Source organism: Silurus meridionalis, chromosome 27 (assembly GCF_014805685.1).
Source record: "Silurus meridionalis isolate SWU-2019-XX chromosome 27, ASM1480568v1, whole genome shotgun sequence".
Taxonomy (NCBI): Eukaryota; Metazoa; Chordata; class Actinopteri; order Siluriformes; family Siluridae; genus Silurus; species Silurus meridionalis.
The window spans coordinates 7,372,241-7,390,547 of record NC_060910.1 but is presented as its reverse complement, the minus strand read 5'-3'; the positions used below and the strand labels follow the sequence as shown (position 1 = coordinate 7,390,547).

At 40.5% G+C, this 18,307-nt stretch overlaps 1 protein-coding gene across 1 annotated transcript; it reads left to right on the top strand.

Annotated features, from left to right (window-relative positions):
* The first annotated feature begins 4,848 nt into the window (after positions 1-4,848).
* rgmb (repulsive guidance molecule BMP co-receptor b) lies at positions 4,849-17,068 on the top strand. Its single transcript, XM_046842104.1, has 3 exons — positions 4,849-5,408; positions 10,831-11,372; positions 14,508-17,068. The coding sequence occupies exons 1-3, from the start codon at positions 5,297-5,299 to the stop codon at positions 15,159-15,161; spliced, it is 1,308 nt and encodes a 435-aa protein (XP_046698060.1). The 5' UTR covers positions 4,849-5,296; the 3' UTR covers positions 15,162-17,068.
* The last annotated feature ends 1,239 nt before the right edge of the window (positions 17,069-18,307 follow it).

Sequence of the window (18,307 nt, the reverse complement as noted above, 5' to 3'; positions counted from 1 at the left end):
CAATCAGTTCTTCATATATAAAGATGACTGTTTTGACTTGCTAACCGCATAAATGCACCAGAGGCATGCTTGTCAAAGGCATGTATTTGTAAGGAGAGGCCATGGCAGAGGTCTTAGAGGAAGAGGAGTTCTCATGCATGGTGGAGGAGCCACTGCAGAAGAGAAAACAGAGCTCAGGTTTCAAATGAAATTCGTGCAACAATTATTGACAAGCCATGTCATCAATCATGGCTTGTCCATGAGAGAGGCTGGACAAAGGGTCCACCTCAATGCGAGTGTAGCATCTATTGTCAGAATGTTTGTAACGAGAATGAATGTAAATCAACATGAAATATAATTTCAGCATTCCATTATTGCTCCGTTTACCGAACAGTGTCTGTAGTAATGCAGTTGTTTCTTCAATCCTATTTAATGTCAAAATTTTACATGCTTTTTGCATTTACTTTATAGAATCCACAGAGTAACACATGCTGCGAGGTGAGAAAAGCTCTTTAGTGTTGAACAGGAGGCTGCCAATATAGATATGGTTGAGACAAACAATCCAAACACACTGTGTGAAATCCAGGCAACAATAATCACAGGTCGGGGGGCATTTAGAAATATCAGCAGTGTGACTTCAGCTGTTATTGATCGAGCCCTTAAACGAAAGCATGTCAGAATAAAACATTTCATTTTCAAAGAACATCTGAAATAGGAGGTATGTATGTGCAGGTAAGAGGGTGTTCTTGTAATCCCCTGCTATGCCATGTAACAGGATCCATTTTTATAGAAATCTGTTTTTTTTTGAGAATAATGGAGTTTGAAGCAGAAGAGGCACATCACATGTTTATTTATGTGGATGAGGTCGAATTCACCCTCTCCAGAGTCAAGAAATGGGAGAAGGACATCATATGGCAGAGGACCTTTGTTACAATACCAGGTTAAAGCACTGCCAATATCATCGTGATGTGATGCCATTTCCATTGATGGTGTTCTTCGCCACATCTCACTGTCGGAGCATACGATACAGAGCACCTCATCATATGCTCACTGAATGAATGAGCGGTTCTCCCTGAAGAGAGAGGGCTGTTCATGCCTTCTACCACTCTTACTATCTAAATGAATGTTTTGCAGCACACCAGTTTAATGATAATGATGCAATTCCTTCCTGCATGCTCTCCATTTCTGAAACCAATTGAGGAGTTCTTCTCTGCTTGGAGATAACCGATCATATGAACAGATGTCCCACCTGGAGGCAATGAATCCTGGTTGCCTGGCAATAGATACAGAGAACTACTTAGATTAGATGTACTAAGGAAGGTGGATCACAAGGAAAAACGTAGAATGCAAAAATTGGAGACCTCAAAATCGTATCATCAGGAACGAAAGAACGAATTGTTATTGTTTATTTTTTTTACTTCTTTTTATTTTTTATAACTGCAACATAATTAATGCCTGAAATGTGTTAGGTCTATCATGCACATAACTGTTCATAGGCACAGAATAACATAATGGAAAATGTCTCTATTTTTTACATCAGGACATTTAAAAAATAAGTGCAAAAGCGCAGAGTGCAGACAGGTTTGTTATCTCGGGTAGAATCACCTTCGAAGAAAAGAATACCGTTCCTGCTGTGATTTGCTGGCTTGTCGTTTTTTTTGCACACACTACGATGATGTAAAATTGAAGAAATAGCACAGGAGTACATCACAAATGAAGGTTGAACCGGTTCCTACTATTAGCTGTAGTTTTGTTGTCTATTACTGTGTAATAATAATCTTTTAAAGAAATATGTTATTTTAATCACAATGTGTTTGATGGAAATCTGCTTGATTTTTTTGTGTTTCTGCGAGTGCAAACAAAATGTGTCAGTCTTGCTGGTGACTTTCCTGTGAGCCTGTGTATGTGTGGGAGATCTTGAAAAAAGCTTCTGCGCAGACAGATGTGTGCAAGCAAATGAGTAAAACTGTTACACATCCCCCGTATTTATTTTGTCTCACAGATGGTAAAAATAATAATGTGCTTGATGGTCGAATGCAATTGATTGACATAAACAAATGGTAATAATAAAGTGCACCCTATCGGTCCCAAGACTTTCAGAGACTTCTCTTTAACTCCATGATCTTTGCTGTTAGTTTCATTGTATATACTAAATACTTTATTAGCATGCTTTGAAACCAATAAATGAATAAAAAAGCATGGTACAGCCTTGGGAGGCATGCTTACTTTGTTACATACTAACAATTCGATAATGAGTCTGTGCATTTTCAAAATTGTCCTGTGTTTGCAAGGACATGAAAGGTCAAGAGAGAAACTAGTGATTGACCTCTATTCAATTCCAGGACAAAGCTACTGAAAACCCAGCATGCTCTATATGGCCAATCAATAAGCAATTATCACAGTATGCACACAGTGCTATTTTTGGCTTGCTTTAAACCCAAAAGGATTAGTACAACCAGTTTAATACAATACCCAAATCACATATTTTATTGTCCGCAAAAGCTATAACAATCCACCATAACCCACCAGTTCTCAGAGTTTATGCTGTGGTGAAAGACATGGTTATGGAGATGAATTATGCCTAAAAGTGTAATCCACTATGCAAGTCATTGCTGGAGTAAGACCAATGTTTATTTGACCCAAGACTGTATTTTGGGTCTTGAGAGAGGATTCTCCGCACCTCGGCTGATTCTGGGCAGGTCCCTTTAGCCATCAGGGCAGAGCAGATTAAAGGAATAAACATCTCGAAGAGCTGCGCTTCCTTTGCCTGTAAGTCTGTGCGGAAAAATTTCTATTCAGTTTAGGCAACACAGAACAAATCGTGGTTCTGCAGTAAGTAAGAGGAAAAACAGCAAACGCAACATTAGAAATGTACAGCTGTTTCTATTTACATTTTACAAATTGCTCAAAAAAGTACATTTTAGTCTGCTGTCTTTTTGTTTACTAAATATGATGGACAATTGAATTTCTCTCCTGCTGGATGCTGCCAATACCATGATTTCTCTTGAGAGAGAGAGAGAGAGAGAGAGAGAGAGAGAGAGAGAGAGAGAGTGTGTGTGTGTGTGTGTGTGTGTGTGGGTGTGTGTGTGTGCCACACCAGCTGCTGATGGTTTGTGGAGATGTGAATATTTAACCAGTACCTGCACATATTCATATGAAAGTTGTATAGTGTGTGTGTGTGTGTGTGTGTGTGTGTGTGTGTGCATGCGCGTGCGTGCGTGCGTTTGTGTAAAACACATATGTTGTTCATCTCACAATTTATTTGCCTGTTTTTCCATATTATTCTTGTTTGTAACCACACGGAATTTTGCAGGTAGCACTGTGCATTGTTGTTGTTGTTGTTGTTGTTGTTGTTGTTGTAGCTGTTGATGCTGCTGCTGCTGCTCCTATGAATGGTGATGTTACAGATAATGTTCATATGGCTCTTGTAGATAAAGGGGTGTATTTTAACATGCAAATCCTCTCTCCTGAAATGCCAACAAGAAAAACTCAATCCCCTTTGGTGCACATTTCTCCGCTATTTCTTCTAGTAGTTTGAGATTCACCACGACTCAGTTCCTAATGAACAACTCTTTTAATTCAAAAGAATTGACTTACAGCCACAAGGTTTTTCGTCTGCACACAAAGCATGTAATACCTTGCCTAATAAACAAGTCAGTACACGGTTCCACAAATAGTCTCATTGGGCCTCTTTGTCATCTTTAATGCAGTGTTTTATTTTTAGTCCAGATCATCTACACAGGCTGTAACTATCAAAAGTCTGTCAAGTTAATGCAGGATTCCCAAAGTTTGCATTAAATTCAGTGTGTAACACTGATGCGTCATTGCTCCAGGGTCCCCAGTTTGACTCGTATCTCTATATGCTGTCTGTCTGGAGTTTCTCCTATGTCTGCATGGGTTTCCTTTCTATTCTCTCAATTTTCTTCCCTTTTTCCACATTCAAATGAGGGGGTTTGGGGGTTTAAGCACTAGTATTGCCAAACTGCCACTCTTGGGCCCTTGAACAAGACCCTTAACCCTTGGCGCTTTAGGGGAGCTATATCATGGCTCTACCCGCACTCTGACTCCAGCTTCTGAACATCGCTGGGATATGCAATGAAAGAATTTTATATGTCTGAAGCAAAAAGCCTTTATTCTTATTATTTATACAGTAAAGCAGCAGTCCCCAACCATTAGGCCAGTACTGACACACAGAGAGATTAAACTTTTTACAATTTATAATATATTTACATTTTTTTTTAAATATTTCCATAGATGCCCATTTGCACCATGGCCAATTTCCTGCACTTGTTTCCTGCACTTACAGTTAAATGTATGGCATTTGGCAGACTCCTTTCACCAGAGTGATAAACTTAATTGTAAGCCTGCATGCTTTTGTTTTCTTTTATTTATTCCTTTTTTGTTTTTGTTTTACTTTTTAAATTTTTCCATGCTTTTATAAATGAAGCTCGCACAGATCCTGCATTATGGTGAGTGAGTTACACTTTTATTACACATGCAATAATTAAATCGTGTCAGATATATAATATTTATATCACGTTATTGTGTACACAATTATTGTCTTGCGTGGAAAACTGGTCCGTGGTGCAGGAAAAGGTTGCAGACCTCTGTTTTAGAGTACAGCAGGTTCCAGGTCGTGTGTTTGAGCCTGGAATCAAACGCGTCGAATCACTCGAGCAGGTTTTCATGTCGGTGAGAGTCGGTTCTCGGACATGGTAAAGCTCCTGACTCCGGCAAAGGCAGGCGCGTGCAGTCTAGCCGGGGGGGGCGGGCTTTCCGCTAAACCCAGCGGTAGAGGCTGATTCACTATCGATCACTCGGAAAAAGTGTGTAGGGCGGAGGGAGGGAAGGAGGAGGAGGAGGAGGAGGGCGGGATAGATTTCCGTACGGAGGACGATCGTGGTAGTGTGTGCATGCGTGTATTCGTGTGTGCACGCGCGCGCGTGTGTGTGTGAGAGTGTGTGTATTCGCGGATTGATCCTCGCTTCGGAATGAGCGTTTTGTGACTAAATCTGTGCGCTGGATCCCCCAGGAATCCACTTGCTCCCTTTTGTCTTTCTTTACACGTGTGCCCGGTACAGATTGTTTTTTGTGCACGCGTGTGTGCTTTTGTGTGTGTGTGTTGTGGGGCGCGGACGGTGTAAGAAAAAACGAATGCAACCGTGCACGGAGGAGTGAAGTTGGAGGAAGACGTCGTGGTGGTGGTGGGGGGGAAGAAAAAAAAAGAAAAAACAGAGCTCCGGGTTTTTGTTGGACTCCGGTTGTTCCTGCGTGACGCACCGAGTCTCCGGGTCGCTCCCCATCGCGCGCTGGATGGATGGGCATGGGGCAAACGGGATCTTACTACCGCGGGGCTGAGCGCCTTCTCACCGCCTCCTCACCGCTGCTCCTCATCCTCATCATCACCATCTCCCTCCTGCTCCACACCGGTGATTTACTCTTATTCACTTCTCATACTCTTGGGTCACGCGCTCGCGCGAGCTCGTCCTCCGTTTACTAAACCATTACTACTACATTACTATAAAGTCATCTGGCGCGCGCGCTAGCACTTTCTCTCTTTCTTTCTTCAGTTTACACTTCCACTAGATCCTGTGTTGTGTTTCCGATGTTGCATAGTGACCCTCAAGGCACTTTGTTTGTAAAGATTAGGGAGATTTTATATATTTAATATTAATAATAATCATATCTCGACTCCAAAATGCATGCCGGAGCAGATGTGCTGCATCAATCAATACTACCGCTTTCACACACACTTTTGGCCCTTAAGCAAACGCAACTAAAGGAAATCGTCTTAATCTTCTATTTCTAAGAACTGATGCTGATTCATATTGATTCGGGGTAAAATTTTGAAACTCTCTCTTTTTTCCATTGCTGTTCTTGGATTGTTGATGGGTTCATGATGTTGCTGAGTCTCTAAATATGTCTGCCTCAATATATTTATGAGTGCTGGCCTACTGCTTATCAATGCCAAAAACCTCTAACTGACTGCAGAGTCTAATATTTTTATGCATCATATGCATTAAACCATTAACATTTTTTTACATATATATATATATATATATATATATATATATATATATATATATATATATATATATATATATATATAAAGTGTCTTTAGAAGTATATAATAATAGAAAGTTTCTCTCTAATGTTTTTAAAAACATCAGGAAATATTTGGATCGCATTCCTGTTCATTGTTTGCGAATAGCAGATTATAATACTGTTTTATACTTTGAGTGTAAAAAATAACCAGTTATCCAGATTATACTTTCGTATGATCAGTTATTCCTTTACCAAACAGTGGTTTTCCATCTTTTTCAAAAATGCTTTTGTTCCCCAAAGATTTGGAGCCTCACAAATACCTGTGGTCCACGTTCATATTAGTCGTGTTTGTCTAAAAGAGCGCATGTGGATGTCCTATTATGTTCATTTTGGAGAGCGTATGGTTTCCGAGAGCTCTGGTTGTTTGCTCAGAGGAGAGTGTGAACCCATTTGGTGTCTTGCTTCCCTTTGGTCCTGTCTGTCAGCCATTCAGAAGGAAAAGGCAGCATTAAATACGGTATTCCTGCACCATGTCAACTGTGCACTCGTTAATATAAGCCGGGTTTCTGTGAGGGCCACGAAGTATCATATCGTTTGTTAATAATTATTGTGAGATTGTCCAAAAATTATACCCTAAATGACTTATTGTGTGTTGTGAGACTCCTGATGAAACTCAGCTGTTCGAAACAGATTTTTTGTTGAATCACGGCATTACAATTTATTGCTTTAACCATTTTGAGGGGATAAAAAATTCAGGCTGTTACACAGCCATGACAAATCAAAGGGTTAGTAAAGAAGTTTCAGGACATTGCACTTTTCACAGTACAAATCGTGTACCAAGCATGCATCTGAGTATACTTTTTATGTGCACTTTTTTAAACATGGTTATTATTATGTTTCGGTTTAAGAATGATGGTGTTTCACTTTTTAAATAGGTATTATTCATGTTGCAAATTCAGTTTCCCTGCATGAGTCGCTCCGGGTGTTTTGAGCAGCAGGAATTTAAGACATCTCTTAAGAGGGCTGACAAAATATTCTTTATTTCTGTTTTCAGCCATGTCTCTCTGCTGGAGTTGGTGGGCTTCCAAATATGCAGGGTGTCCTGATTACATTTCACTGAGCAGAATGTTGTGCTGTCTCTTTCCCGTTCGGCTTTACCTCGTTTCTAATAGCTCTTAGACAAGACGATGGAAAAATATTCATCCTTTGTTATCACCTGGTCTAGACTTGCTCCTGTTAAACATGTGTGGAAACGTCCAAACAGACTTTTTGAGCACTATAAGTGATCTAAAAATATATATAAGAACAGCTCTGGAACTGGAGATGTCATTGGGACATGGTGGATTTTAAGCTCCCATTTGTTGAAGTTCACTCTTGAAGTAGAACGAGGATGGTCGGGGGGGTTGTGTGGGGGTGCAGTTGACCTCTCTGCCCTGGCCAAATTCCACATCTTGAAATTTCACTCGCTTCACACACACCGGCGAGGGCCCCTCTGCAGCTGAGAAGCGCCTCGCAAAGCGCCTGGCCACCCTGAGAAAATATTTCCAGTGGCTTTAATTGCAACAAGGGTGTGCTCTGTGCTCCGAAACGACACACTTCAGCCCTGCAAATTAACTCAGCCTGTGAAACAAACACCTTGTTTTTTTTTTTTTTCCCCTCCGTTGCACTCTTTCGCTTTCTCTCAGTCTGTGGTTTATTACGAGCCTGATTTTATGATCTTGGCTGAACCAGAAAAAAACACCAAGGACTTTGTTCTTTTCACGCCTGAGGCTCTAAAGCTGGGAATTTACATGGCATTTAAAAAAATATATCTATATATTCCTGTGAGAATTATGATGAGGTCTATGTCTTATGCACTTTGCATATAATATATATATTATATCATTGTGAAATCTTTCTCAGTTGAAATTTTTCGGTTTGAAATATATCACAGAGGACGTATTCACGGTTGACTATTTGGCAGTGCACCGAGACATTCTAACGCAAACTGTGAGAGTTTGATTTGTACATACCGCACTGCTAGTAATACTTTATGATCTGCTGCCCCCACCTGGGGGACCCCTGAGACATTCCATTTCTCGCTCGCTCTAAAATTACAAACAGCTTTAGGGGACGAAGACGACTGGCCTACTTTCCCTACTGCCCCCCATTTCTTCTCTTATCAAGTGTCGCAGTGTCATTGTTGTTATTGGTATGACCGTGGATCCAGTTGCATGGCTCCCCTCGTGACAGCATTTTTGAAGTGGCAGTGTCAGGTGACATACTAATTGTGTTTTAGCTACCTAGCAGCAAAAAAAAAAAACACACTGTGTCCATGAGAATTGGATTAGGATCAGTCGCAGTCGTAAGCCTCAGCTTGATGGTTCTGCACGTGTCTGTAAAGGTCTAGTCTCTCACGTTGTACTGAATGTATAGTCACGATAGACATGACATCTCTGTGAGTTTAAAATCACAGCATGCAGCCAGTGTTTGACTTAAGAGCAAGATCCTTTGCCAGTTTGGCTTCTTTGGTTTTGGATTAAATTACAATGATTATAAACTATATGATACATCACAGCTGTAGCAGGAACCTGGGTTAAATTAATGAGTACACAGAAATAGTGTTCATGCTGAACCGGCTGACAGACAGGACCAAAAGGAAGCACGATACCAAATGGGTTTACACTCTACTCTGAGCAAACAACCCATGGTCTCGGAAACCTCTTCAAATGAGCACAACAAGACGTCCACATGGGCTCATTTAGGCAAACAGGATTAATATGAATGTGGTCTGTCTCAAGGTGTATGTTTAAGAAACAAGCGTAAATGTGGTAAACAAATTAGATTTAAACAGGCCACTCTTAAACTCCTTCATCCTGTAACCATCCTAGACAAGTGTCGGAGGGCAACATCTTGCCAATGCCCCCACACATGCAGCTGGGTAAAGTGCTGGAGGCGCATGAGTTTGCCGGGTGACGAGGTCACGCGGGGCCTCTGTGAAAAGCTTCTCTGTTTGTGGATGAGATGTAGGACATAACACAGCTAACACAGATTCATATCTACAGCTTTGTTTTCTAGCATTTGAGCTACCTATAGGTACATCACCAAGACCTATGAAACGACGCATGTTATTATTTCTAGATTCAGCCTGACACCAATCAAACAACAACAACAAAAACAATATTGCCATATAGAAGATTTCTCCTTTGTACCACAACATGGCTTCAGCTGGTCCTCCATATTGTTTTACAGCTAGTCAGTGAAACCCTATCTGGCTGTGCTTTGTCATGCCGGCTGCAGTGGAGGACGCAGGGCCGATCTTCCTCCGCTGGCTGCACTACGCCATCATCCGATAATCAAATCAGGCGGATTTGAATGGGCCGCTGCTCTTGCAGGCTACAGCGAGAGGCCGCTTAGTGTGCAAGATTGAGTCATTACAGGCGTGTTAATGGAGAGGCTGCAGCTGATATCAGATTATGAAAGGCCTCTCTAAACCACTCTCTCTCTCTCTCTCTCTCTCTCTTTCTCTCTCTCCCTTTCTTATTTTTTTCTCTCACACATTCTCTCACTCTCTGAGGTAATGCACTTGGAACACACTTTAAAGCAAGTCGCAAGCTAATGGCGTACGAATGTTCGTTTCTCGCTCGCTCGCTCTCTCTGGGCGTTTTATTTTGTGCTATGTCATCGCTGGATAATGGAGTGAAGTGCTTTGCGTGTGAAAATTGCTTAATCAATAATGAAACGGAGCCACTTAGCGTTTTTTTTTTAAACAAAGACCACCGTGGCATGTGTGTACGCGGCGGACGTTTGCACTTTTGAGTGTCCTGAGAACCCGGAAAAAGTTCTGGATCATATTGTGAAGCAGATTTAATAGAAACTTTTATGCATGTATTAATATATACTGTATATATATTAGTGCAGCCATCAAAGTTACATTTGAATCGAATTTAATGGAAAATGATCCATTCAATTGAATAAGTGGCTAAAGCTGCTTATTGGCTGCATACTTGCTGTTGGCTCTTTTGTGTTTTTATTTCTAGAGTGCTGGTTGGTACATATTGCTTTCACAGGAGAAAAGCCTCCTTTTTTATCCTTTGAGGTGCCGCTTTATTTGATCTTATTGGTGCAATAAACACGGTCCTCTGGTGATAAGGGAGATTTTACACGCTTGTTGAGTCGGCTGTCCCTCTTTCTCTCTCTCTCTGTTTTTTTTTTTGCGCTGCAACGTATATAACAAGTCCCGGAATCTGACCTTGAAGAAACACTCGGCACACCCTTCAGATAGATCTGGGACTTATAGGGAAATATTTGCACATATGCACAGTATAATGCTAAAACTTCCCAATCCTGTGACATGTTTATTTAATGTGACGATTAGTAAATTGAAAGCAAATAACGAAAGAAAAAAAAAGAAAAGAAACGTAGATGACATAATAACAACATAATTGGCTGTTATTATAGATAATCAGATAATAGACTCAACTGTTATTATGTGGAAGTTCCTTTGAAGGCCTTGTCTCTTTTGTGAAACTGAAGTGAAAAGACTCCACTCTCTTGATAGATTCGAGACATAAAAATAAATTGATTTGAGACTGAAACATTCATTCAAATCATGTTTTTTTTTTTTTTTTAATAAATAAAGAATAAAACACTACTGTTTTAGGAAAATAATCAGTGTTAGGCAGGTTATTATCCAATAGCAGCACACACTGAAGTATTATATGCCATTAGGGTGATAATGGAATTAGTTTAAACTGTAGTTTTCTCACAGGTTTTTGTAAGTACGTTAAGCAGCATTTTGTCATTTTCCTTCTCATCTTTTTCCAGGTGAAAGCCAGGTCCAGACTCCGCAGTGCCGTATCCAGAAGTGCACCACAGACTTTGTCTCGCTCACATCTCATCTGAACCCATCTCTGGATGGCTTCGACACTGAGTTTTGCAAGGCTCTGCGGGCCTACTCGGGCTGCACACACCGCACCGCCAAGAGCTGCAGGGGCAACCTGGTTTTCCACTCGGCCATGCTAGGCATCAGTGACCTCATGAGCCAGAGGAACTGTTCCAAAGACGGACCCACGTCCTCGACGCACCCGGCCGTTTCTATCGAGCCCTGCAACTACCACAGCCGCTTCCATCATCACCAGGCTGCACCAACCGCCACAGGCATAGGGCTCCCCGGTGCACCAGAGCACGCACGGCCCAATTACCTGTTCTGTGGTCTGTTTGGAGACCCGCACCTTCGGACTTTTAAGGACCAGTTTCAGACGTGCAAGGTGGAGGGGGCGTGGCCTCTTATTGATAATAATTACCTGTCAGTGCAGGTAACGAATGTGCCGGTGGTGCAGGGATCAAGCGCCACAGCAACAAACAAGGTGAGCTGTCCTGCTATTGTGTATTGTGAGGAATGAACACCATACTTTAATTATAAGATAAGATAAGATATGTCAAAATCGATCAACCAAATACTAGTTTGATTTCGTTTTACATTAACCGCATTTGGCAGACGCCCTTATCCAGAGAGACTGACATTTATCTCATTCATACAACTGAGCAGCTATGGGGTCAAGGGCCTTGCGTGGTTAGGATAGTGTGGCTAGGATTTGAACTCAAGATTTTCAGATCCAAAGTCCAATGTCTGAACCACTAAGCTACCAGCTTCTTATTTTAAATGTTTACTGCTGTTTATAGTAATTTATACCACAGTTCTCGAGTTTGATTGGACAAAAGGAGTTGATTTATTTTCTTGTAGCAGCAGCTCAGGCAGCAGTAATGTCAATTATAGGTCTGTATTAATTATGTTTCTATAGTAACACTTCACTCACTGTGCCTTGTATGGCGCGTGCTCTGCATAATCTGAGGCTGATAATAACATTTATTATTTAATAAGGCAAACAATTATTGATGAAGCTTTTGAGAAAGAGACAGTTATATAGATTTCATTTTTATTTTCAATATTTATCAAAGGAGTCACAAGGATCAGCAATTAGTGCTTTTTTCGCTCTTCAGGACAGAGGTGCTTTCTTGTTTCTCGCTAGCAATGCAAGCACTGTTTTTTTTTCGATTAAGAGAAAAAAGAAAGAAAGACGATCGATTATTTATAGCTGTTATAATGTAAGCAGTAACAGTAACTAAACCTGCTTTTTTTTTATTAAATCAAAATATGTAGTTGTTTTTGTTTATTCAATACTTTGACAAATTGGCTCTGAGATAAGGGAAATATTTTCTTTACATATACTGTAATAGAAAAATACTTTGAAAGTTACGCATTTTTTTACTTGCACAGTTACATGCGTGAGTCTGGGCTCTTTTTCTATGGGTGGAGAGATCATAGGGGGACCAACAATTTTTGCTTAGGAGCAGATGGGCTGCAGTGAAGACATTGTATATCTACAAATTGCACCTGTATGTGTGTACCAGGTGTGTAGACACGATGGATGCAGTTTGTAGATATGCATAAGGTCCTAATATGTTTTATGTGGTGTTTAAAAGAGTTTTTTTTTTTTTTGTAATAGTTGGAGCCAGAAATGTGCATTTTGTTACAATTGGCAAAATTGCATGCACAGGATTCTTTTTTTTAAGCTACTACCAGTACCGACACACATGTAAAAAGTCTGAAATAAAATTTCAACATTTTAGCACGAGTAAAATTCATTAACGTAAAAAGTGCCAATTTGTTGTTTTTATGAAATATTACATTAACCTGTATTAATTTAACAGAATCCGAGCTATTGAACAGTTTTACAGCACGCCAATTAAATACTGCTATCGCATTATCAGAGAAAATTGAACAGACGCTTAAACTTTTGCAACAACTACATCCATTTTATAGAAAGCAAAACATCCAGATAAGGTTTTTTACGTATATTCGCAGTGATCTTTAACTGTACTCATCTTTAATGAGTGTGAATTGAAGAGATCTTTGTTTGAATGTCACACAAATCTGTGTTGATTACGAAAAATTGTAGGCCCCTACGAATATTAAGGCATTGTATTGATTTTGTTTCTCTAATCAGTATGGTATTGCGAATTGAGTATATAATTAAGTAATATGTAGTACAGTGTAGCTGGATCGTGCCATGTTACTAAAGAGTTATTAGGTCATACACATTCTGGACGCAATGTATTTCTTTCACCAAAGCAACCTTTTTCAAAGCAAAGAAACAGATCGGTTAAAGCACTAGATGCCCGAGACGTCTATGAGGTATGACAGCTTTGACGGAGTGTGTACAGGTGTTAGCTGAACAAAGCACAGTGCTCAGGTCTTGTGACTAACACGTCTGTGAAACTCTAATGCCGTTAATGACTGGACAGAGCCCGGGCTCAGGCGTGACCCTTGAAAAGGTGGCCCTGAAAGGAGGCTCTGTCTGTATTTTTCCAAGTTGTATGGCTGTAAGACCTCACACACACATACATGTACACACAGCAAGACAGTATTTTGGTTGCTGAATGCTAGATGCCATTCTGTCTTGTAGCGATTGTAAATATTTGTCAAGCTAGCGGTCGGAGAGAGTTTATAGATACGTGTTTTTCACCCGAGTCGTCTTTACTCTTTCTTCAAATGACAAAGTTCAGCTCATCCAAGGTCGAGTGAAGGGTCTAACACTTGCGTGAGTGAGGGGTAGAACTACCCACGTCTCAATTTGTGACCTTGTGACTTTGGAGGTGGGGCGAGTTATTAGCGCTTGGCCGTAATTATTAGCACACACTGCTCGAATGAGGTCCTTTCAGCTGCCTCACCTAATGGCTAGCTAGTGGTCATTTTTCATCCATGTCATGGAAACAAAGCTCGCATTCATCCCGCACTAATGTAACGCCACACATCTTGTTAGTCAGCAGGCTTCCCTTCTTTATTCGGTGTTATGGAACAGCGTGACTTTAAATCTGTACAGTCTGTCGGAGTGTTTCTTAGAGGCACTGCATGCTAACAGGCAGAAGCATGTGACATCGATGAAGGACTAAAATAGCAAATGTATTTCTTATATTCGTGCTTCATCCTCCTCGTTTAATATACCGATTCTGCCTGATAAATCGTTTGCTTTATATTTTCTTGTGTATTTGTCAGTAATTAGTGCGGATAGTACATTTTAGCTCAGTAGTTAAGGGTGACCAGAGGGCTGTGAGTTTAAATCACAGGATTGACACCATGCCATGAAACCAGCTTTCAATGCTTGGGAAAAAATATTTGCCCCCCTTGAGAATAAGCATTAAAGGAGCATTTCATAATTCCCAGAACCTCCAGTGGCCTCAAATCAGGTGCAATTATAATGAAAATTGCAGTTATAATGAAAACCCTACCACGCCTTCTCTTCATCCTCTCCTTCCTCCTTCCAAACAATTCCCCCTTTTCCCACTTGTCACTTGAAACTTGAAAAAAAAATATCCGCACAGAATTTTTGAGTTGAGGAGCAATGTGGCCTTTCTAAATACGTTTACGCCCTTAACGTAAAATAAATAAATAAATAAATAAAAACAAGAGCAACTGACCGTGTTTGAACTTCTGTTTTCAGATCACCGTCATCTTTAAACCATATCAGGAGTGCACAGAGCAGAAGGTGTACCAGGCGGTGACGGATGACCTCCCAGCGGCGTTTGTGGACGGCACTGTTGTAGGCGGCACGAGTGAAATGCGCAGCCTTGTGGTGCTGGAAAAGCTGGCGGGTCGCCACGTGGAGCTGCACGCCGCCTACATCGGTGTAACGGTGGTGGTGCGCCAGCTGGGCCGCTACCTTACGCTGGCCTTACGCATGCCCCACGAGCTTGCGATGGCCTACGATGACACTCAGGACCTGCAGCTATGTGTGAACGGCTGCCCCGCCTCAGAGCGCATCGAGCTGCCTGCACTCGGCCTCCAGCGTGGTCACGCTCCCGCTATTCCTTCTCTTTCTCCACCTCAGCAGGCCTTCAGCTTGGAGAGCGCCTCCAGGAAGTGCAGCGAGCAGCTGCAGGTCCAGGACATCTATTTCCACTCGTGCGTCTTTGACCTGCTCACCACCGGCGATGCCAACTTCACCGCCGCCGCCTACAGCGCCCTCAAGGACGTGGAAGCGCTTCACCCCGAGAGGGAGCGCTGGCACATTTTCCCTCACTCCACAGCTGGGTTAAGACTGACAGCGGCCCTGGATGCACTTCTCGTTTGCTTATTCGCCGCTGCACTTTTGTAAACAGCGTGGCCATGACTGACTCAACTTTCATAATAAAATTCACGGAAGCACGAGGGGACTTTGTACACAATCAGAGCGTTACTTGTATATATTGTGTAGACAGAGGAGGCACGAGACGCTCCTTTGTATGACTGTAAATTTGCCATTTTCAGGAGAGCTGGGGTGCTCTGTGAATTTTTTTATGTGTGAAATGTTTTTTGTGACGTTTGTTTTTTGGTGTCGTCCTTGCGAAAGGAAGTCTGAATGGAAGCACTTTATTTTTAAACTTTGTTGCGACTACAGAACAGTGTTCCACCGAACCGCAGAGCTGAACAGTCTCGGATAGCTTGTCTTTTTAATCCCAGCGAGTGCTTTTTTCATACCCTTTGCTTGTGTCTGTATGTAGATAGGACTTGCCTCACCTATGGTACTTCACAAAACAAAGTGACAGTTGGTTCTTTTCATGAGTGCAGTTACTAGTACTGTAGTAAATAGTAAACGTGGCTAGATTTCCAAGGATCACAGTTGTAACACAACCGCAGTATCTGTCTAGAAATCATTCCTTGTTTGTAGTCTAGAGCTCAATATTGTTGATAGACATTTGTGTAAGTGTTGAGTAAAATATGAAGAATTCAAACCAACACAGCAGACATGGGTTGAAGAAAAAAACAGGGATCTTAATAGGAACTGTTCAGCGTTCTGTTATCCATTCGGCAGATCTGATTTCACTTCTTTGGTTTTGATTCAGTCCTGCGTTTCATCTGTAACAATCAGAATATCTCTGGACCCCACACGAGGGCCAAACATTTTATAGATGGACACATATTTGCCTCTTAGTGCCGAAATGGTTAGGAATGAAAACACACTGAAGAAATTGGATTGCAAAAAACAAATACAAATTTAATAGGAACTGCAGCCTTCCCTTCAGCCACATTTGACTCATACCTAATGAATGGCCTTTTTTTTTTAGTCTCTTTATTGCCAAACAAACCAACCTGGTCCTCCAACCAAAGATTTCGTGTCACTCAATTCTATTCTTTATACGAGTGAATTCATTTTTGCTATTAAGGATAGTCACTGTGATTGCAGACCCGATTGGCATTTCCAACTATGATTGGCATGGAAAGCATGCTTTGCCCTCTAACATCATGCAGGAACACAACTTATATAAAACCCTCTTTTGGATTTTATCAGCTTGCATCTAAGAATGCCTTCTTTTCTCCCCAGGAGATGCTTTTTTTGGTTTCTTCTAAACAAAGCTCAAGATGTTTCTCCTTATGCTTAGCATTTACATTAAACTGACTATGTCAGCAATGCTTCTTTACTAAACAAATCAACACTCCCACCCTAACAAAAAAAAAAAAAAAGACTTGCTACTGTAGACTCATATTTGTACGTTCATTTGTTTTGCAACTACTGCCAGTGCTGAAGAGCTGCTAACATACTGTGACTAGATTTTATTTGGAACACTGGGACTCTCTGTGATTGGCCAAATCCTTGATGATTATTAATAGGCCAAATCCTAACTAGGCTTGATTTCGCCGCATAATAGAAAAGACCAGAGCAAAGCATCTGAGTGCAATTAACTGCAAAGATAAGCCTTCATCCTGTGTTTTTGCTTTGTTGCGTTTGATCTTGTGATTTTTTTTTTTTTTTGAGTGAAATCTGTTTTTTTGTGAAGAGTGACTGCTTAATGTTTATACTTAAATTATTTATGAAATATAGTGTATTGTTAGAGAAGGTCCATATTCATGCTGTTTGGAGAAAAAGAAAAGAAAGAAAAAAAACATTTCAGACGTGATTGTACTGCCACCTAGTGGACCACCGTTGTTACATCAGTGTTTTAGTAAAGTTCTGGATGCGGCGATTAAAAACATGGAGGGAAAAAAAAGTGTTTTATTGAAAAACATTAAAAGAAAAGACAGACATTTGGCAGGTCTTGAGTGGTTATTGATTTTGTACTCTTTCTGTGTTCTGACCTATATTGTTAATGACACGCCCGATAAATTTGACATCAGAATATTTCAATCAGTAAAGACCCCTCAAATTGATAATTTTAAAGACAATTTCACTGCCACATTTTCAAGAATATTTTTTAAGTTTACCTCAGATAAAGAGTTCTCACTGATTCACATCATCCACATCGGCATGATGTGTTTTCACGACTAGTGTGGAATCTGTTGTGTAAGGTAACACACTGACAATTCATAAATCAAACATTATCAATTATAATTGATTACAAATCAATTACTTACAAAAACGAATAGGAAATTGTTTGTTTAACATGTTTATTCAAGGTCATTAGTCTGTAGCTCACACTGCATATAAGTCACACTGTATGTAGTGGGTTTATAAAGTAACCTCAATAAACACATTTTCACATTGACTTATAATACAGATTAATATTTACATTTTGGGATGTTTTCCAAGCTTTACCCTTGTCGGAGAAGTCAAATTTCCCAAACAGCCTCATATTTCTTATATCCGACTGTTACAAACAAAATCATACACATTCATGTCTAACAGCCTACTGGTTTATGATCCTGAGTGTTAAAAGAACCACATTTATCTGCACACATCGCCATTGTTTTACATTTACATTTTAAGATTTGTCTTAACATTCCCATAAGTGAGAGTTAACTGAGCATTAAAAGCTGCCCAGTGCACTTCACCTGTTCCTCATAGCCTGAGGTTCATTCATGATCAGATAACTCCTTGTTCTCACACCACATAATGTAGCACCTGTGTTCGCCTCAGAATACCTGGTTTCAATATCTGATCACAAGGCCTGAGGAAAAGGCCAACATTCAAAATGCTTTTTAGCTCTGTTTCATGCTGATGGATGTATTTTGCCAAGTGGAACGGGTCTTCTACAATCTTTGTATGGAGCTCGGTTCTTCGGGCGGCACTTCATGACATTCTGACACCGGCAAGAAAAATTAGTGAGCACAAATATCATAAAAAAGTAACAACATCTAGAACAACGACAATAATTATTATTAGTAGTAGCTTCTCCATCATCGATTTAATAATTGTAATAATAAATATTGAAAGTAATAAAAAGGTATTCACCATTTGATTACTGCTTGTGCTGTCATCAAGACATTGAAGACTGTGATCTTTACAAGAATAATCCTAAGAAATTGGTTGACCAGAAAGACTGTATG